Source organism: Beta vulgaris, chromosome 4 (assembly GCF_026745355.1).
Source record: "Beta vulgaris subsp. vulgaris cultivar EL10 chromosome 4, EL10.2, whole genome shotgun sequence".
Lineage (NCBI taxonomy): Eukaryota > Viridiplantae > Streptophyta > Magnoliopsida > Caryophyllales > Amaranthaceae > Beta > Beta vulgaris.
The window spans coordinates 24,625,878-24,647,735 of NC_079205.1; the positions used below are offsets into that span (position 1 = coordinate 24,625,878).

Here is a 21,858-nt window from a genome sequence, read left to right on the forward strand (position 1 = left end):
CGATTCATAACAATAGAAGTTTTCCTGCAACTCATACGTGGGAGGGTGCAGATCATGCTGAGTGTCATACTTTGAAGAAATCAGTCCACGTTACTTACTCTCTCCCCCCCCCCCCCCCAAACCCCCTCAGCTCATAATTCCATTGTTAAGCTTATACAACTCCATATCCTGAGCTTAGAGTTCAAACTTATATATAAAGCAATAAAAGATAACGACTCCCCCTATATAAAAACCCCTCAAAACATAATCATCGTAGGAGCACATGGCGACGAGCAAGGAAGACTTGAAATATGGAACGGCGCAAGCAAGGCTAAGAGAAGATGACGCCACAAGGGTAGCATACAAAGCCGGCACACCACTAGAAGGAGGCAAAATAGCTGAGTCTGAGCCAGTAGACTTCTTCTCAGCTGCCCATAATATTGACAAAGCTCAATCTCAAGGTGCTGATCAGCTTGGGTCCGCCCAGCCTCAGTCGAAGCGCGACGAAAATGAAGCTGATCAAGGTGGTGCTGGAACTCATCCCAATCCTTCTTCTAGGCGTTTGCCCAAGAAGCAATAGAGCATGATCATAAATACTTTTTCATTTTAGCTATGTAAGACTTATTTGGACTAGTTTTACGGCTTTACCCTAGTGAGTTTGGGTTGCAAACAGGTCAAGTTGTAGCTCGAAAGAATAGAGTCAAGATTTAACTTGTTTGGGTTGTTTGGGCTATTCTTAATAACAATTATACAAGTTAGAACCAGCTTTAATTTAATATTTCTTGCATGAGTTTGATTTATTTCGCATTTGGGTTGCTCAAGTTTAGCTTGCGAGCTTGCTCAATTGTACTTCCACCTCGAATTTGATTTAATAAGTTAACATTCTGGTCCTTTATGTAAGGATTTTTTTTTTTTTTTTGATCTGATTAATACGTTTAACTAGAGAAAAATTTGTGATTGACTAAATCGAGAAAAGTTACACATACACAGAATGTATAGGAGATGACATATACTATGCAGTATAACTGTATAAGTAATTTGATTGGCCAAAACTCTTAAGTTTAAAGTTTACTAATTTAAAATTTCATTTGAATTTTAAATTAAAATCTGAATTATTTTGAATTTGAAATTCAAATTTTATTGTACTCCCAAAGTTAATGCTACCTACTTTAATTCATTTTTTCTCTTTCCTTCACATTCTCCCACCTTAGAAAATTTATCTTTCATTTTTCCTACTTCTCTCTCCTACTATGCATCGGAATTCTGTTGGACTTTGCAGTCAAAAAAATTTACATCGTGTTCCCGTCAAGAAATTAAGAGATTATAGTATGTTGAAAGACCTGATGTAGGTTTCAAGAAGGTACGTCTGAGTTCTTTTACCCTTACGTCGGAGTCCTGCAAAATAACGTTAGCCTGCCCCGTGGTGGTTTCGGGATCGCTTTTCCGATATTCAAGTCAGTAAATGATTGAGGTAGAGAAAGTAAGTGATCAATGTAGACAGAGATGTTCTGGGTTTGGTAGCTCAGAATTTCTTACCTTTTGATAAATAAGATATCGTTATTTATAGAGGATGAAACCTCAAATAAATGAAAGTATTTTACTCAGCTCCAGCTGGTGGAGGATTAGCTTCCCTAGATATAGGGGCATTTTAGTAACTTTGTCATAGGTGGGCTAGTCCAAGAAATGAGCCCATATAATTAGTCCCACGCCAAGTAATCGGAATGGAAATCGCTATTTTAGTGCGGTTGATTGGCGGAATAAGGTGATTGCATTTTTGTCGATGTTGAGCGGAACCCACGAATTTTCATGCTGGATCGTAGTGGAGGAAATCTTCTATCGCTAGAATAAACCAAGCACGGGGATCTCGCTGCCTGGTCAGTGAGTCGCAGTCCAGGGTTATAGGTGCCCTCGAGCCTCGCTGGCTAACGGGATCCATCGAGCCTGGCTAGCCGAGGGGGACTATCGAGCCTTGCTGGCCGAGGTCGAGTAGCTCCCTCGAGCCTTGCTGGCCGAGGCCGAGTAGCTCCCTCGAGCCTTGTTGGCCGAGGCCGAGTAGCTCCCTCGAGCTGGCCGAGTCCCAGTAGCTCCTTCGAGCTGGCCGAGGGGTTACTTAGAGAGGCATTGCGGGCCTGGCCGACTAGCTCCCTCAAGCTGGCTGAGGCGGTACTTGCCGAGGCAATGCAGGCCTGGCCGAGTGACTCCCTCAAGCTAGCTGAGGGCCTACTGGCCAAGTGGCTCCCTCAAGCTAGCCGAGGGGGTTCTTGCCGAGGCACTACTAGCCTGGCCGAGTAGCTCCCTCGAGCTAGCCGAGGGACTACTTACCGAGGCATTGCGGGCCTGGCCGAATAGCTCCCTCGAGCTGGCCGAGGGGCTAATTGAGGTACCGCTGGCCTAGTCGTGTGACTGCCTCGAGCTGGCCGAGGGGCTACTAGTCGAGTGGCTCCCTAGAGTTGGCCGAGGGGATACTTGCCTAGGCACTGCTGGCCTGGCCGAGTAGCTCCCTCGAGCTGGCCAAGGGGCTCCCTCGAGCTGGCTGGGGTGCTACTTACCGAGGCACTGCGGGCCTGGCCGAGTAGCTCCAGTTCCCTCGAGCAGGTTGAAGGGATACTTATCGAGGCACTGCGGGCCTGGCCGAGTAGCTCCCTCCAGCTAGCCGAGGGGCTACTTGAGGAGGTACTGCTGGCCTGGTTGAGTGACTTCCTCGAGCTGACCGAGGGGCTACTGGTCGAGTGGCTCCCTCGAGCTAGTTAAGGGGATACTTGCCGAGGTACTGCTGGCCTGGCCGAGTAGCTCCCTCGAGCTGGTCGAGGGGCGATTTGCGGAGGCACTGCTGTCCTGGCTGGCCTGGCCGAGTGACTCCCTCGAGCTGGCCGATGGGTTACTGGCCGAGTGGCCCCCTCGAGTTGGAGGGGCTACTTCTGGCCGAGTAGCTCCCTCGAGCTAGCCGAGGCGCTACTTGCCGAGGAATTACTGACATGACCGAGTAGCTCCCTCGAGCTGGCCGAGGGACTACTGGCCGAGTGGCTCCCTCGAGTTGGCCAGGGGCTACTTGCTGAGGCACTGCTAGTCTGGCCGAGTAAGTCCTTCGAGTTGGCCGAGGGGGTACTGGCCGAGTGGTTCCCTCGAGTTGGCCAAGGGGTTACTTGACGAGGCACTGTTGACCTGGCCGAGTAGCTCCCTCGAGCTAGCCGAGGCGCTACTTGGCTCGGCAATGGATATGCGGTGTCCTATTGGCCGTCCTAGTGGGTGCCAAGGAAGCACTTATCTTGAATTGAGCTAAGTATGAGAGCAGCCAACAAAGAAGAGAAGGTCTGGCCGAGTAGCTGCCTCGAGCTAGCCGAGGCAGTACTTATCGAAGCAGTGCTGGCCTGCACGAGTGACTCCCTCGAGCTGGCCGAGGGGATACTTGCCAAGTGGTTCACTCGAGATGGACAAGGGGGTACTTGCAGAGGCACTACTAGCCTGGCCGAGTAGTTCCCTCGAGCTTGCCGAGGGGCTATTACCAAGGTACTGCGGGCTTGGCCGAATAGCTCCCTCGAGCTAGCCAAGGGCTACTTGATGAGGCACTACTGGCCTGGCCGAGTAGCTCCCGCGAGCTGGCCGGGGGGCAACTGGCCGAGTGGCTCCCACGAGCTGGCTGAGGGGCTACTTCCCGAGGCACTACAGGCCTTGCTGAATAGCTCCCTCGAGCTGGCCGAGGGGGGTACTTTCGAAGGTACTGCTGACCTGGCCGAGTGACTTCCTAGAGCTGGCCGAGGGGCTACTAGTCGAGTGGATCCCTGGAGCTGGCCGAGGGGATACTTGTTGAGGCACTGCTGGCCTGGCCGAGTAGGTCCCTCGAGCTAGCCAAGTGGCTCCCTCGAGATGGCTGAGGGGCTACTTACTGAGGCACTGTGAGCCTGACCGAGTAGGTCCGGTTCCCTCGAGCAGGCTCAGGGGATACTTATCGAGGCACTGCGGACCTGGCCGATTAGCCCCCTCGAGCTAGCCGAGGGGATACTTGAGGAGGTACTGCTGGCCTGGTTGAGTGACTTCCTCGAGCTGGCCGAGGGGCTACTGGTCGAGTGGCTCCCTCGAGCTAGCTGATGGGATACTTGCCGAGGCACTGCTGGCCTGGCCGAGTAGCTCCCTCGAGCTGGCTGAGGGCTACTTGTTGAGGCACTCCTGTCCTGGGTGAGTGACTCCCTCGAGTTGGCCGAGGGGCTATTTGCCGAGGCACTACTGTCCTGGGTGAGTGACTCCCTCGAGCTGGCCGAGGGGCTAATGGCCAAGTGGCTCCCTCGAGATGGCCGAGGGGCTACTTGCCGAGGCACTTCTGGCCTGGCCGAGTGACTCCCTCGAGCTGGCCGAGGGGTTACTGGCCGAGTGGCTCCCTCGAGTTGGCCGAGGGGCTACTTGCCAAGGCACTGCTGGCCTGGCCCAGTAGCTCCCTCGAGCTAGCCGAGGCGCCACTTGTCGAGGCACTACTGGCATGGCCGAGTAGCTCCCTCGAGCTGGCTGAGGGACTACTGGCCGAGTGGCTCCCTCGAGTTGGCCGAGGGGCTACTTGCCGAGGCACTGCTGGCCTGGCCGATTGAGTCCTTCGAGCTGGCCGAGGGGCTACTGGCCGAGTGGCTCCCTCGAGTTGGCCGAGGGGTTAATTGACGAGGCACTGTTGGCCTGGCCGAGTGACTCCCTCGAGCTGGCCGAGAGGCTACTGGCCAAGTGGCTCCCTCGAGTTGGCCGAGGGGCTACTTGGCGAGGCACTGCTGGCTTGGCCGAGTAGCTCCCTCGAGCTTGCCGAGGCGCTACTTGCCGAGGCACTGCTGGCACGGCCGAGCAGCTCCCTCGAGCTGGTCGAGGGGCTACTTGCCAGGCACTGCTGTCCTGGCCGAGTGACTTCCTCGAGCTGGCCGAGGGGCTACTGGCTGAGTGGATCCCTCGAGCTGGCCGAGGGGCTACTTGCCCAGGCACTACTAGCCTGGCCGAGTAGCTCCCTCGAGCTGGCCAAGGGGCTATTGGCCGAGTGGTTCCCTCGAGCTGGCTGAGGCACAACTTGCCGAGGCATTGCTGGCCTGGCCGAGTAGCTCCCTCGAGCTGGCCGAGGGGCTACTTGCTGAGGCACTGCATGCCTGGCCGAGGGGCTACTTGTCGAGGCACTGCGGGTTGGCCGAGAGGCTCCCTCAAGCTGGCCGAGAGGCTACTTGCCGAGGTATTGCTGGTCTGGCCGAGGGGTTAATGAGCCTCTTTGTCGTTCGAGTCGACGCAAATGAAGCACTTAGCTTGAATTTGGCCAAGTATATGAGCGGCTCAGCAAAGGATATGGGGTGTCCTATTGGCCGACTGGATCAAACGCCACTCGGATGAGGGGCTAATAAGCCCCATGTTGTCCTAGTGGGTGTCAATGAAGCACTTAACTTTAGTTAAGTATGAGAGCGACCGACAAAGGAGAGGGGGTCTCCTATTGGCCGAGTGGGTCGGACTTCACTCGGAAGAGGGGCTAATGAGCCCTACGCTATCCGAGTGGGTGTCAATGAAGTACTTCGCTTGAATTTGGCTATGTATAAGAACGAGTCAGCAAAGAAGAGTGGGTATCCTATTGGGTGAGTGGATCGGACGTCGTTCTGATGAGGGGCTAATGAGCCCCATGTCGTTCAAGTGGGTGCCAATAAAGTACTTATCTTGAATTTAGCGAAGTATGAGAACGACTCGTCAAAGGAAACAGGGTCTCCTAGTGGTCGAGTAGGTCGGACGCCACTCGGTTGAGGGGCCAATGAGCCTCATGCTATCTGAGTAGGCGCGAATGAAGTATTAAGCTGCAATTTGGCAAAGTATGAGAGCGACTCGTCAAAGGAGAGAGTGTCTCCTAGTGGCCGAGTGGGTCGAACGCCACTCGGTTAAGGGGCTAATGAGCCTCATGCTATCCGAGTGGGTGCCAATGAAGTACTTAGCTTTAAATTGGCTAAGTATAGGGGCGCGGCTAGGCAAAGGAGAGGGGTTCTCCTATTGGCGAAGTGGATCGAACACCACTCGAATGAGGGGCTAATGAGCCCCATGTCGTTCGAGCGGGTGCCGATGAGGTACTTAGCTTGAATTTGGCAGTTTTTAGTTGGTATTATAGTTGTTTTTTTTTTTGTTAGTTTAGGCTAGTTTGTTAGTTATTTCCTCAAATTGTGTAGTGTTTCTCTTTGTATGCACTTTCTTTGGCTGATTTGTTTCGTTTCAGGACTTGGGAGCATGCTTGGAGGACACTTGCACAACCCGAATATTAATATCGAATAGCTAAGGTCAAGGAAGCATAACCGGGTTCCAGGGGCAAATAAAAGAAGCTTTATTTTGGAAGAGTTTGCGCACAAGGGTCAACTTAAGATAGCTATAACTTTCAGCATGGATAACTTTTTGGAGCGATTCAAGTTAGCGATGAAATATTGTTTCAATATCTTTCCAGAGAATGGTCAAAAGCTCAATTTCGATGCAAAACGAGCGAGATATAGCCGTTTGAAAATGAACTAACGAAACTGAAAAATGACTCGAGCGCTCAGGTCAAGTGACTCGTCCGGGTCGGCCTGCAGGAAAGTATAATTTCAATCCTGATGGTCTGACACGCCTGGGTCATTAGTGACCAACCCGGGTCAAGCCACCCGAGCCCTCGGGTCGGGTTATTTTTCGGAAATGCTTTTGTGACTTTGATGCTTTTGTACCTCTGTTTAATTATTAGGACTATATAAGAGGGACTCTTACTTTAGGTTAAGCAAGTCTATTTTGAGATTAGAGAGATTAAATCTTGTTTTAGTATTAAAACTTTAAAATTCTAGGAGAGAAAAAGTTGAGGTTTGAAGCTTTTGAACTCCATTTTCACCACTTATGCAAGCTTGGAATCGGTAATTTCTTGTGTATTTCTTCTTTTTTTTCCTTAATCTTGTTTACTGTTATGTTTTATTAATTAGATCTTGTTTATTAGTTGTTGATTTTCCCATTTTCTCTTTCCTCCATGATTATAGTGATGAAGTTGTTTCAAGCTTCATTTTGCTTTATTTTCATAATGTATGAGTAGTTTCTTATTAGGGGAAGGGATGTAACCTTAATTAGCTCTTTGGATCCTAAATCTATGTTAGTGGGTTAATATTTGGGGTTGAACTTGTTAATAAACTTGCTTGATTTGGTTTGTTGGGTGCTTGATCACCACTTGACTTGCATTTTTGGAATTCCTAGTGAAGGATTGAGAGATGAAGCTAGGAATATACTAAGTTTGGTTGCTAGACTAGGATCTCCATGAAAATAGATATTTTCTAGTTTAGGGAATCTTCATTATCATGTTGTTCTTGATTTAGCTAGATTAGTTGCTCATGCCATGAGAATAGATCATAAGTGACTAATTAAGCTCCTCTAATTAGCTTGAGAGATTAATTAGAGTTCTTATTTGCATGATTTTCCCTTGTTATCCCCCATTGATTATTGGATTCTTGGATTCTTGGACTGGATGTTGGTGAATCCCCTAACCCCCCAGTTCCTTTACTCTTGATTTATCTTCTTTGCTTGACTTATTAATTTGTTTGCCAATTTTCTAGTTTAATTAGACTTTAGAGTCATTGTTAAACCTTCATTAAATCCTCCAAAATTTGATTTAGCTCATTGTAATTGGCTAATTAACCCTTGATTAACCCTACTTCCTTGTGGATTCGAACTTACACTTACTCTATCTTGGGTAATTTAGGTTATATTTGACGAGTATATAACGACTTGTCAACTAGCCGTCTCCCCAACAACGACACCAACAACTTTATGGGTTTAAAAATAATACCGCAAGTGTTAGGTATCTGTTGTTAGTAGATAATTAGCAAATATGGGTCGATCCATATGGAGAGGAGTTCTATAGATTGATGTTCAATTACTTAACTATTTCAAGGAAAAACTGAAGATTGAATAATAATAACTTTTACTAAAGTAAACTAAATCATATAAGGATGTAAATCCAAAAATTAAAACCTAGGGTATTTGTTCGATCCACCATGCTTATACCAATACAATACAATACAATACAATACAATACAATACAATACAATACAATACAATACAATACAATACAATACAATGCAATGCAATACAATACAATACAATGCAATGCAATACAATGCAATGCAATACCATACAATACAATACAATACAATACAATACAATACAATACAATACAATACAATACAATACAATACAATACAATTAGGGATGACAATCCAGTCCGAATCCGATCCTAGTCCGCTCTGTTTCGAAGGAAAAAATTCGAGTCGACTCCGACATAAAGGTAATCTGACTCTGACGCCATTCAAAAAATCCAACTCCGAGTCGAATCTCATAAAATAATCCGATATCCGACTCTGACTCCGACTTTGAGTCAATCAATTCTTTCTTCTTATTTATGTAATGTATTATTTATATATAATCTGACATCGACTTTCAGCCAATTGTATTATATAGGATTTTCAAATTGAAGAAATGATTGTTAAAATAATAGTAATATTTAGATTATTTGTACTATATAAGGTTTCAATATGATGATTATAATATATTGTAATGATTAAATTATTGTATTACAGAAGACTATTCTATTATAAAAAATTGGCAGAAAAATAAGTCGGATCGAATTCGGAGTCGGATGTTCAAATTTTAAGTCAGATGTCCGGATTTTAAGTCAGGTCGGATTCGGATTCTCATAGTCGAATGTCGGAGTTGGAGTTGGACTCAGATTTAAAATCCGACTTCCTGTAGGGTCAGAGTCGGATTATGCATGATCCGGTCCAAGTCCGACCCGTTGCCATTCCTAAATATAATACAATATAATACATTACAATACTGTACAGTACAAAACAGTACAAAACAGTACAAAACAGTACAATACAGTACAATACAATACAATTAAATAGAATACGATACAATACAATACAATACAATACTATACAATACAATACAATACAATACAATAAAATACAATAAAATACAATACATGATATTAGCAACTGTCCTCCAAGCGTCTAATGAGCTTTCAATTCTAACTCCAATTAGCTAAATGGTAACTCATGATATTGCACAATTACATGAATTAATCAATTATAACAAATCAATAGGAATTACTTTAATGCAATCCAAACATTGAAGAACTTTGATTCATATTCAAAGAGTTACAAACATGGTTTCCCTCACTAAATCCTAGAAATACAGTACTCACTCACGATGTTAAAGAACACAATAAAAACATAATCAAAGCAAAGGAATCCATTAGATTACATTTAGTAGGAAACAATACCGAGTAATTGATGAACAACAAAAGCGGAATCAATGATCTTTATGATCTCCAAAGCAAAGAGTGCATATAAAACTTGGAGAGAGAAATTAAGCGTTTAACCTAATTAAACGAGGAATAAAAGATGGATTAATAAAAAATTCTATTATCCTATATATAGTGTTTGCAAAATTGGTTGAAAAATGCTAAAAATAAGGTTCTCGAGAAACTGCCTGGTCGGACGACGCTAAATTATTTTAAGACTTCAGTTGGAATTCCGCTTGGCCGGGAGCGCAAACGTTTTTGGCCCCTCTTTTCGCCCATCGAGCTAATTAAATACACATCAGTAAACGCATCTTGCCTGGTCTGGCCAAACCGCCCGGTCGACCGGGCAAGAGCTTTTCTTCACTCTTGACGTGAATTTTTCTTCCAAATCTCTTGTATGACTTCCTTGATCTGATTTTGGACTAGACCTGAGCCGGGTCGGGCCCATCCCGTTCACGGGCTTCACCCGTGGGCTTTGGGCACCGATTGGAGCCGAGCAGGGCCTGAAATTCTCAAATTTTGTCCACGATCCGGCCAGGCCCACGGGACTCCGGGCCGGGCTTGTGCCTCCCGCGGGCCTAACCCGTGTTTTATGTTGTTTTTTTTTAGTTTTTTGGCAATATTAGACTAAAAAACAAAGAAAAGGACCATTCGGCTCGTGGGCCGGCCCAAGGGCCATATAGGTGGGCTCGTGCCGGGATGGGCCGAAAATAAAATTCCTTGACCGTAGTAGGCTCACGGCCCATGTAGCGGGCTCGAGCCGGGCTAGACCGACCCGCGTGTTTGCCCGTCCCATGCCCACCTCTAATTCGGACTATGTGTGATCATCGAACTTTCCTTTCGTGGCTGGATTAAGGCATGAAATGCTAATCTGCACAACAGAACATAAAGGGATAAAACCAAGCCCAACCATATCAAATCGCACAAATATGAGCTTAAAAGAGTTCAAAAAAGTACTAATACTAAGGGATTGGGACTAAAAACTCTATATAAAATAGACAGATCTGTAAGGCCTCAAGATCTTTGAATCAAAAATAGTTTTATGAGCTTTAGAGACAAGGTTAGACGACCAACTATTCATTTTCTGTTCCACGCAAACTACGAAGTGTTTAAAGTTGTGCTTGAAATAAGACGAACCAAAAATAACTCCAAGATAACAACCTCAAAATCAGCAAGGTGCTTGAAGAAACTAGCTAAATATTGGTTGTGCGTGGCTTGTATTTTTTTAGAGAAAACCAGAGACGACTTGTGAAAGTTTACTAACTAACCGGAGAGGATAGAGAATTTGTGAAGTGTACCTCAGAGTTGGGTACAAGGCCCTATTTTGTAGTTAGGAAAATGCATGAAATGAAAGTTTTCAATTAAAACATAACCTTGTTTTTATGTTATTAAAATTCGTTATTCTATAGAAAATTTTAAAAAATGTCATGTTTTTATTGTAGTGTATGTCGTGTCATTGCAAACTAGCTTATAGGGTAAACAATGTTTCTGCCCTGTCCAGCAGGAAGACAAATGTATGCTTCAAGAACCTCTCTGCTTCCAGTGCATTGTGAAATTTGGTGACATCCATGGTTGTTAAATTCCCCTCCTTTTTGCAAGCTTTGCAGAACAGTAACGCTCCACATTGGATTTGAAGAAAATACAACCAATAGCGAATAGAAAAATCAAGCAACTTCGTAGCCCTCTTCAAAACATGAAAGGTTACAAAAATCAAAACAGCAGCAATGAATTAAACTCCACAATTATGACTAGAAGCATTATTAGAGCATTAACACAATTACAAATCACGAGAAAAGAAAGATAATAAAGGATAAATGATCATCAAGCCGTCTGTACAAAGGGATCATATCCAACCACTACCATGTCACCGGCCAAACCAGCCCCCCCTTGGGGGCTGGATGTCTCCGTCATTCATCAACTTGTCGAGCACAATATTTAGGTCGACTGACTGGCCATTCTCTGTTAGTTTGCGAACTGTTGCTCTAACATGGTCTTTGGGAAATCCCATGTTAGTCACCTTATCAATAACATCGTCAATAGGGACCTTGTTTCCACTTCCTCCAGAACTTGATCCACCGCTGATACCAGCAGCAGTAGGAATGGCTGCAGGTAGAATTTTAGCAGTTGGAAGCTGAGGATAGTTGCTGCTACTGCCAACAGGAGAATGTGGCTGTGCCTTATTGGATGAGCCACTGCCAAAGTGTGAAGCAGATGCACCATAAGGGTATTGTTCACCAGTCCCTGAAGGTGGCACATATGTAGACGGAAATCCGGAACTGGATCTGCCAGTTGGTGGCGGCTCATACATAGAGGATGCGCTTCCATAATATGGTTGGGAGTGAGGTGGCACAGTGCTCGGATGGGGTGCGGGCTGATGAAGATTTTGTGGGTAATTCTGGGATGATATATATGGGCCTTCTTCAGGGCGATGGCCCAACGGAGGTGGGAATTGAGGAGCATTAGCACCCACAACAGTGGGATGCTGCTGTTGAGGAGGCTGAGAAGGTGGAGGATAGGGCTGCTGTTGAGGAGGCTGAGAAGGTGGAGGATAGGGCTGCTGTTGAGGAGGCTGGGAAGCTGGAGAATAGGGCTGCTGTTGAGGAGGCTGGGATGGTGCAGGATAGGGTGGGGTCAGCGATGATTGATACTGTTGAGGCGGTGGAGCAAGAGTAGGGGGCTGTTGCTGGTGCTGAGCTGGAGGTGGCATTTGGTACTGCATACTTGGTGCTTCCTGAGGTTGATTAGGCGATGGGAAATAAGCATCTTGCTGGGGCCCAGGCAGCGTATGGCCAGGATGAAATTGAGTGGTCACAGGAGAAGGATGAATATTCTGCTGAGACGATGGAGGCACATTAGGCGGAAGAGGTGAAACTTGCTGCGGAGCAGCAATAGAGAACTGCTGTAGACCAGATTGCTGGGGAGGAGCAGAGACTGCTGTTTGCTGCACAGAATCTGGATTGAGAGCATTCGAGAGTTCAGATGATTTAAGTTTTAGCTGCATATGACCTTCCATGACCTCTTGCTTGCCCTTCAAGTCCTGTACACCATTTTGCACCTAAAAACAAGACAAACAAAAAGCAAAAATCATGAGAAGAAATCTGGCAAGTAGCTCCTTTTAACAATGATAAAAACGATACATCAATTATAACAATGGGCAAGGGAGAAAATCTAAGTAGTGCAGTGCAGACTGAAAAAAAGTGCATAAAGACTGAAGGTGTGCATGAAACAAACTGCAATGTTGCCAGGGAACCTGTGCAATGAGATCATCCTCAAATTAAGCTCCATTCCGGTAGCCAAGTCAGCTTTGCTCAGATATACTTTCAATTATACAGTCCTAAGTCCTGCCTCTGCATTGGCATTGATGCACTTTCTAGTTTCTACTTATCTAGCGCAGAATTAATATGGACACGCAGAGGTTGGTAATGGCAATTTCCAACCCCAATATAAGGAAAGGTAGCTTAAGGCAAACAGTGATACAATCCAAATCGAATTTATCATTCAATTCTAACATATTTAACTTTCAATTTGGTTCTCTTTACTTTTCGTCCTTCCAATCCAAATTTCCAAATAAAGTTTCCAAGTTTGACTTTTCATACAGTTTAAGAATACAAAATTTGCATGTCATTTTACATTATCATTCATATAATGCCTATTAGTCCCGTTTTTTTCATGTGGGCCATCTCAAAACCTCTACAGTTGAAACTGGCATTGCAGAAGTTACTGTACAGTAAACGACAGTGTTCCCTATTTCTGCAAAAAAATCAATACCAAGGATCTTAAACATTAGTGGAGAAGTTGGACTCGCCAAACTTTAAATTGCCATAACCTAGTAAAGCCCCATTCGAAGAGTTTATAACGTGCTAACCCATTGTCTCTATCACTTTACCTCCATTCCCATACTAGATCATGTCAAATTCTTTCCCCATATGGCCACCTCTTAGGCTCTTACTATCTTCACCTAAACATATCTGAAAGTGACTAAAATTCATGACCTAATGTATAATGTCTAACCTCAACATAGATAACTTAAATATATAATTTCTATGTCTATCACCCAATATATCAGATACTTGCAATGTAACATAGTAAAGGAACATAATTTCCTGAACAAACTTTACTTCTTTACAGAGCAAGAAGAAGAAAATATTGCATTTTTTGTGCAACACTGGTAATGACGACAAAATATACATAAAAAGGACTAGTTTCAGATGCAGCTGCTACATTTTCAGTTTCAAGAAAAAAAATGTTGCTAAGCTGTGGGAGAAGGCAGGAAGTATTCACCACAATGGGCTTGTGTTGGATCAACCCCTGAGGTATTGCACACGCTAGTTTGACACTTGGAGGACTTTCATATTGTTTAAAGAATGAAATAAAACTGAAGTGTAAGCTATGAATGAAAAAATAAGAGGAAAAGAATAAATCCCCTTAGAGAAATCACTTCCTACCCAGCTTTTTCTTACATCCAGCATGTACCCCCCCCCCCCCAAAAAAACAGCTATGACGACACCTCCCCAAGACAACCCCCCCCCTCTCTCTCTCTCTCTCTCTCTCTCTCTCTAACCCTCCCTCACTGTCAACTGTCTATTGATTAGCAACAACAAAGCCAAACAAGGGTTGCCCGTCTCTGGTAACCTCGAGCCCAACTCTTGTTCTCTTTCCTCATCAGCTGACACCAAACTTTCATAATTTGGGTTTTTGAGTTTATGACACGGACACCAGTTGAAGAGATGTTATTGATGGTTGCTTCGTGTAAAAGTAAAAGAACGGTTCTTGGGTAAATAAAGGAGAGTTTACGGAACTAGAGAAGTAATACTCAGTTTCCTTTTTTTTTATCAACTATCTTCTTTTACAAGAAATGGCTACTGGGTAATATATATTTTTGGATAAGATGCCTGTGTCAGTAGCAGCAGACTGGTTATCTCAAACGCGTTTGTTTGCAAGTCTATTCCAGAAGAAGGCACTATGATTCATATATTCTACTTCATTTGCCAAAGTTCTGGAATTTCAAATTTGAGGATCTTGAAAACAAAAACTAAACGCAAACATAGATGAAGCGGTGAAAAAATGCAAAATATAGATGTGTACGCCTACAGGCTAAAACTGTAACCTTATATATATAGTTCATACTACTAAATACTATTTACAAATTCACGATTCTAGGCATGGTCTAATTTTTTTTCATACGATATTCTCAATAGGAACCATCATCGTCATGGACAAATCAATGAAAACATCATATTCTTCAAGAATACATTCAGCAGCCAATGCTCCTCAGTCCTCACAGCCTCAGTACAGATTATATTCCCAGATAGCTAAAAGTTTGCATTATTTCAGCTATTTTTCCTTCAATCTACATAAACACCAGTGAGATAAAAGTCTATACGTAGCCGTGGGAAAAAAAAAATCCATGCATCTCACACATCCAGATACCAGTAGATATGGAAAAGGCATACTTCTACAAATCCTAAGTTCCTAACAGCCAAACACATTATGTCCACCATGCAACTGATCACCCCCATAAATCCAGATGACAATGTCCCAAAAGAAAGATAATTAAACAGAGAGAGTAGACAAATACCTCTAAAAGAATGTTCTCCAGCTGTCTCATTTTCCCATCAGTGCTTCCATGATTGTTGCCAATTGATAGCTTCAGTTCATCAACAGAGTGCTCGAGATGGCGTGTTCTATTCTCCAGCTGGGACAGCCTTGCACTTAGACCATCAATAGCATGGAGCACACTATCAGTATGTCTCTTCATTGTTTGATCTATCTCAGATATAATTGCTGAATCATTTGCTTTCTGAGATTTTTCCAGAATTATTTTGTCAGGTTCAACGTGATCCACATGATCCAAGGAACTGTAGCTCTACATCATACAGAACCATAAAAAAGTTATCAGAAAAAATTGTACTTGCACAAGCAGCATTAATACAAAAGCCGAAAATCAGTGTGATCTGCAATCAGAACAAGAAGCAACTTTTTTTCTTATTCAACATTTTTAGTAGTAAAAAGACAGAAGATGAAGAAGATAGGCATAGATTGTCCATGACTAAGTAGAAGAAAATGCAAGCTTATCCAACAAATACTACAAACCACTAACTCTTTGCTTAGAAAACGAGCCTACTCGTCTTGTACAGCTTCTCTATTCATATCTCCCAGAACTCTAGAATTACTCTAAATATTTTCACACTACAATTTAATTCTCTCCTAGGAAGACATTTCAAGCAGCCATGATATGCTAAACTGAGAAAGAGCTTCCTTCTCTAGTGCTCTGCCATTCATCTCTCCAATAAACAAAGTTGCTGTGTGTTTAAGGAAAATATTGTGCAATTTTTTTGGGGTGTGGATCCCCGGAACAAGCTAGCTATGATATACCTCAAAAGACTGAATGAATAGACATTCAGGGACAAAAACACAGTATGCACGGTCTCACTTGTAAACACTAAGTTGCATATCATATATCAGAGGAAAAAAAGTTCATCAGAAAGAAGATAGAAAAGGATCCCAGAAGAAAGGGAGGGGTTTAGCCAGTTAGCCCATCTAACACGAGCAGTAGCAAGTATCAATTTTACGTCTATTATCAGAGAAAGATTAATATCACTAATTCAATTTTTAGCTTATAACTGCTGCAAGGAGGCCGAAGTGGTAAATGGCAAAAGCAGTAAGCTCTAGACATCTCACCATAACTGAACCACATATAACTGACAGCACACAGAAGATAACAACATTCACTTTATCATTGGTTACATGATGAGTGATGATATTGACAAGTTTCAAGTTTAAAAAGTCAAACTACTAAATGATGGTGCAAGGCAATCATCCTTTTACTTGAACAATGTTCCTCCAAGTTTCGTAGACTTGCACATAGAGGGACCACCATATCATAAAGTATTCATAACTCCATCCATCAATAAGAGTCCCATTTTTCCTATTCCAAACATTACCCCCAAAAATAGACTATTTATGCGACTGGTTTAGTTATTTGCTCCTGCACTTGGCTATGTTGGCAAATCAATTTGCAAACTGGGAATTTTAATCCAGGGAACTAGAGCTCAATTATTAGTATTCTATAAATATAAACAGTTGGTCCTGCTTTCTGATTTCCTAGCAGCTATACAAAAATGGTAGTCATTCCACCTTTCGGAAATATGCATATGCATAGATCTACCCCTCTAGTCCACCATATCCAACATCATATTTTCCTAAGTCCCAAGTAGAATCAGATCACTCTCAATCGGCGTCATCCAAGTCGTCTTATGTTATATCTTCTCCTACCTTTTACAATCTCATCACTTTGTGACTCTTCAAGGCTCCTAACCGATGCATTACTTGGTCTCCGTCTTACATGTCCATACCAACTTAGCCTATTCTCCCGCATCTTATGTTCGGTAGATGTAACTCCTACTTTCTTCCTGATTATCTCATTCCTCAACCAAACCTTTCTTGTATGTCCATACTTCCAACATAGCATATGCATCTTTGCGACTTCGCCACATTCATTTATGAACTGTCTCAACAGATCACTAAGATTTAGCCCTTTCAAAAAGCTTTCTAAGCCATTGGTATCATAACTATTCTCAGAGCTACGTCATACTAAATATTATCATAGATTGCATTCTGGTTTTAAATCCTTATTTTTTTTTTCATCTGAGATAATACCAAGGCTATTTGGTAATGAATAAGAACAGTGTGGCAAGGCAGATATCATGAGGAAGGAGGATTTAAGATGTAGTAATAGTCTCGTCGACATGGCTTACGATGAAAGTTGCACTAATATAAAGGTCATCATTGACGAGCAAAGGCAAAGTTAATAGCAGACATCGTAACCAACAGGGTTGCTAACAGCCTAATCAGCCATTAGGGAAAGGAAAGATAGTTGGTTGGGAACTTGGAATCAGGACTTATGCATTTGCAGGTCCTACAAAAAATTTGAAAGTGGCTATTTTTAAAAATGCCAAATACTTTTTTAAGGAAGTAACAAGTTACCATCTTTTACCTGTACATGCTCCAACAGACATCAACGGAATCTGTTGATATCAGTAGCAGCCCAGCAGAACAATAACTATCTTCTCAAGAGCAGAGCAGTTTTCATCTATGCGCCAAACTTTGAGGGAACCTAAATATATATTGATTTCCAGTGAGGCTGATACAGTTTATTATATTCAGCATGTACTAAATAGTCAGCATAACTTCCATGTCTCCTCTCTGTAAAGCTCTAAAATGTTTCTCAAATTACTAATTGGTTCTTGACTTCTTGTCTCTTTGTATCCAAAGTTTATGGAAGATATTGAGCAGACAAAGGGATAATAGATACACTCAAACTGAAGTCGACAAAATTTCATGTTTTAAGAAAGAATGCATTGGTCAAAACAGTGAACTTCCGGTCTTATTAACCTGCTTTGTATGATTACAAGATACATCACTTATGCAGGCAAACAAAGACCAAAAATCCCCAAAAGAAAAGTACTAAGGAAGATGACAAATTTATACCCCTTGGCACCCACCTTATACAGCCAATTTATGCATCTTGATATAAAATAAGCCACATAACACCACTATTTCTTCGTCATTATTTCTCAAACACGTATAAAACTCCCAAGCTCAAGAAACCCTAAAAGTAAGTCACTAGCTAACTTCTACTTCTCCGGCAAGACAGAATTCCCAAATAACCCCCTCTAAGTTGGGGTAGCCCCTGAAATGTGATCCGCTAATTTCAGATTACGCGATCCAACCTTCAAATTAACAAAACACATCAAAATGACAGTAAATCAATACGCCTAGTACCAACCGACCAATTGACGTAACATTTCCGTCATTGACACCCAATATTTCGAACATAAGTGCAAACAACATCTAGAAATCAACATAAATGAAAGCAGAACATACAATTGGATCACACAAAAACAACAGATAAGAAACTTGAGCAAGCAAAATACGGAAAAGAAGCAGTAGTGAAGAATAGTCTTAGTGGAGAGGAATTAACCTTGGAGTCGACGGAATTCCAAGCCCTAACGGCGGCACTAGGAGGAGGAGGAGGAGGAGGATCGGAGGAGAGAGACTGAAGAGCGATGGTGGAACGATGAATCGGCTGGAAATCATAGTTGGGTAAGATCTCATCTTTGTTCTTCAAAGATGATCCTCCATTATTATCGCTTTCTTCTTCGGACTGAGGATTCATCAGATCTAAGAAATCGTTGCTGTTGATGTTGTTGTTGTTGTTGTTGTTGAGGGAATTACTCTTTGATCGAGACAAGTCCATTATCTGCTTGTCCATATAATTTGACGCGTTCATCGATGAAACAAAGACACCTAGTAGTACTGGTATACTTGTTTTTGTTTAATCCAAAACACGGGAGAATGGGGAATTCAGATTTCCAAATTGAGGAGAGAGGGCCGAGAAACGGAATTGGAGTTTTGCTTCTTCATGGTCACTTTTGGCGACCAAGTTACACTAGGTAAGCGTTTCGTCTGCTTTGGTTCGGTATTTTGAAATCAATTTTAGTTTTTCAAATACATGATATAACCCTTCTCAAACCAGCCCAGGCCCAATAATTCATGACTCTCAGCCTGATCCAACTCATACTTAAACATGTCAAAAATATTTGCCACCTCAGCCTGAAATTCAGCTACCATATTTATTATGTTCTAAACCATAAAACCATAATTCAGTATTTTCTCTCTAAAAAAAACGGCGGAAGTTTGCTTGCATCAATCTTCTTCCAATAATTCATCAATATTCTTCGTTTTCTTTGCAATTTAATGTCGATCTTCTTCGCTTTCTGCCTCACAATCAATTCTGGATAAAAATCTGGTTTTTTCACTTAATTTTTTAGGGTATAGTTGCTGCATGTAATTTCGAATTTCTTCACTAATAGTTGCTGCAATTTTGAGCTTGATTGAGGTATCTTTTTTAGCTTGATTGAGGTATTTTTTCGTATTCTTGCTTGTATTATGTTCAATTTTGTTGCAATCAAACTTATTATGTTCAAAATCAGTAATTTGTTTGAATTATATTGTTAGATTTTTGATTGCAATCGGTTTTGAAGAATTTTCGAATTCAATCGCTGATTTTTTTTTAGAATGGATTATGAAATGTATGTGAAGAATTTTTATTAGCGGATGCAGCAGATAATGAAAGTGAATCAGCAAATCAAGTCATTCATACTCAACTAGAAGTAGTTGATGCAATATATAATGAAAATGAACCATTAGATGCAATGATTCATAATCAACTACAATCAGTTGATTCAATTGTTGAAGAATGCACTGGTAACAGAAATTCTTGGCAGAATACGTTTTTCATTTTTTTTTTGGCAGAAATATGTTGTTATATTATATCTGAATATGACATTATGTATTTTGTTATAATAGTGACTTTATGGCCTAAAGTGGTCACTGATTAAGTTTTTATGGTGTCTTTTTGTGATTTGTGGCAGAAGACGAGCTTGATATTAGCGGTAGTCTTATTGGTGTGCAAAAGAAAACAATTGAGGAATTGTATGAATTGTATCGTCTGCATTCTGGAGCATTGGGTTTTAGCATTAGGAAGTAATACATCTAGGATTGGTAGGGTTGAGGGAAATGTTGTATTTAACGAAGGAAAAGTATTTTGTTTGTTCGTGTCATGGAAAACCGGATGGTCAAAGTGATTTTGTTTCTGTTCCGGATGTTGTTGTTGATGAGGATGGCAATGAGAGAAAGCGGAAGCAACGGAGGGTTATTGTTACAAAGACAGGGTGTAATGCAATGATGAGGGTGAAGTTAAATGATTCGGGGATGCATGAAGTTATAGGTCATGTGCTTGTGCATAATCATGAGCTTACACGTACTGAGTGGCAACATTACCACCGTTCAGAAAGGGCCATTGGGGATGGCAAAGCGAAAGAAATTATTGTTATTACAGAAGCATCAATGCGTCCTGCTGTGCAATATCGATATGAATGTCACCAGTATGGTGGTGCAGAGGACCTTGGTCACACTTCTCGTGACCACTACAATTTTGTGAATAGGCTAAAGATGAAGGCAATTGAAGGAGGTGATGCACAAGTTGTCATCGATAAGCTTAGCCAAAGGGTTGCTGATGAGGATGACTTTTTTATAGGGTTTAATTGGATAGCATGGGTAGGTTGTGTAATGTGTTTTGGCGCGATTCTATGGTGAAGGATGATTATAAATTGTATGGAGATGTTACTGTTTTTTATACCACTTATCGTACAAATAGGTATAATTTGATATGTGGTGCATTTGTGGGTATAAACCATCATTGGAAGAATGTAATGTTTGGGTGTTGCTTTTTGTCGGACGAGACAATTGATACATTTGTTTGGCTCTTTGAGGTTTTCAAGAAATGTATGGGTGGAGTTTGTCCTGTGTCAATATTTACAGACCAGAGTCTTTTTATTTAGAGTGGTCACATAATGCACTAAACTGGTAACTTTTAAAGGAATAATGAGTACTTAATAGAAAACTGACATTTATGACTTTTAATCATTATGTAATGTTTAGGGATTATGTTATGTTGGTCATTAAATGACATAAAATGGTTACTTAATGGATTTATCTGAGTACGGATATCTTAAATGTGTTTATAATAAAATTATGGTATGTAGGTGTTTCCTAACACGAGAGCGAGGCTATGCCAGTGGCATCTTTATCAGAATGCAGTTAGTCACTATGGGACTTTGAAGAGTGATGACACATTTTCCGATGCTTTTAAGAAATGTCTTCGTGGTTGTTATGATAGCGTTGAGTTTGAGGCAAGTTGGGATTATATGATGAAGAAGTATGGCCTAGAAGGAGACAAGTGGTTTGCTCGTTTGTATCAGTTGAAGGATAAGTGGTCCACAACATTGAGTAAGGACTTCTTCTCAGCTGGAATTTTGTCTTCCCAACGTAGTGAAAGTACTAATAATGCTATAGGCTTTCAAGCTTCCAATACAACAAGCTTGTATGGTTTTTTTGGTATGTTTCAAAACACTATGTCACGATGGAGACAAATTGAAACCAATGATGAACTTGTTGATTCTAAATCTATCCCCAAGTCTTATTTTCCTATGACGGGTATGTTGAAACATGCTAGTCAAATTTACACAGCTACAATGTTTAGGGATTTTAAGCAAGAATTTGTGTGTTCTTTGGGTACTATTTGTGAGTTGTTGACTATGGATGACACAATATTAGTTTATAAAGTGTGGCCTGAGAAGCATCCACAACGGACACACCAAGTCACTTTTGATTGTGTCAACAAGTTTGTTAGTTGTTCTTGTAGGAATTATGAGGAGGTGGGTGTAATCCCCCACATTTTTAAAGGATTTTCATAAATATATTTAAGTATTTATGTAATTATATTTAAATCCAAATGAGTTTGGAAAATGATTTGACTTTTAAAAAGGGTTGACTATTTTAAAAGTCAACTAAAAATATTTTTCTTAGCTTAATAAATTTGTAATTTTTAATTAAGCGTGTTTTAAATAAGAGTTTAATTATTAAAAGCATATTTGAAAAAAAACTTAATGGAATCGAAAGCCCAAAAGTAATAAAAAGGGAAAGGATAATTTGATGACTAAAGTCCTAATAAGCCC

The 21,858-nt window shown here is 42.0% G+C and overlaps 3 protein-coding genes across 3 annotated transcripts; 2 read left to right on the plus strand and 1 right to left on the minus strand.

Moving 5' to 3' along the window:
* The first annotated feature begins 125 nt into the window (after positions 1-125).
* Positions 126-755, plus strand: LOC104907651 (hypothetical protein). Its single transcript, XM_010696609.3, has one exon. It carries the CDS (start codon positions 263-265, stop codon positions 557-559), a length of 297 nt encoding a protein of 98 aa, XP_010694911.1. The 5' UTR covers positions 126-262; the 3' UTR covers positions 560-755.
* A 10,178-nt stretch (positions 756-10,933) lies between these two features.
* Positions 10,934-18,778, minus strand: LOC104907652 (uncharacterized). The gene is made up of 3 exons (XM_010696610.3): positions 18,261-18,778; positions 14,856-15,143; positions 10,934-12,332 (listed from the first exon to the last, which is right to left on the minus strand). The coding sequence occupies exons 1-3, from the start codon at positions 18,567-18,569 to the stop codon at positions 11,142-11,144; spliced, it is 1,788 nt and encodes a 595-aa protein (XP_010694912.1). The 5' UTR covers positions 18,570-18,778; the 3' UTR covers positions 10,934-11,141.
* On the plus strand, positions 18,620-20,653 carry LOC104907664 (protein FAR1-RELATED SEQUENCE 5-like). The gene is made up of 2 exons (XM_019252646.3): positions 18,620-18,732; positions 19,714-20,653. Exon 2 carries the CDS (start codon positions 19,859-19,861, stop codon positions 20,435-20,437), a length of 579 nt encoding a protein of 192 aa, XP_019108191.2. The 5' UTR covers positions 18,620-18,732; positions 19,714-19,858; the 3' UTR covers positions 20,438-20,653.
* Positions 20,654-21,858: the final 1,205 nt, after the last annotated feature.

What these genes read in the sequence shown, in the direction of transcription:
- LOC104907651 (XM_010696609.3), top strand. Translation starts at nt 263, where the DNA reads ATGGCGACGAGCAAGGAAGACTTGAAATATGGAACGGCGCAAGCAAGG.
- LOC104907652 (XM_010696610.3), bottom strand. Translation starts at nt 18,569, where the DNA reads ATGAACGCGTCAAATTATATGGACAAGCAGATAATGGACTTGTCTCGA. An exon ending in GGAATTCCGTCGACTCCAAG is followed by an intron (nt 15,144 to 18,260) that starts GTTAATTCCTCT and finishes TGTATGATGTAG; the next exon opens with AGCTACAGTTCCTTGGATCA. An exon ending in TGGAGAACATTCTTTTAGAG is followed by an intron (nt 12,333 to 14,855) that starts GTATTTGTCTAC and finishes TCTTGTTTTTAG; the next exon opens with GTGCAAAATGGTGTACAGGA.
- LOC104907664 (XM_019252646.3), top strand. Translation starts at nt 19,859, where the DNA reads ATGTTGTATTTAACGAAGGAAAAGTATTTTGTTTGTTCGTGTCATGGA.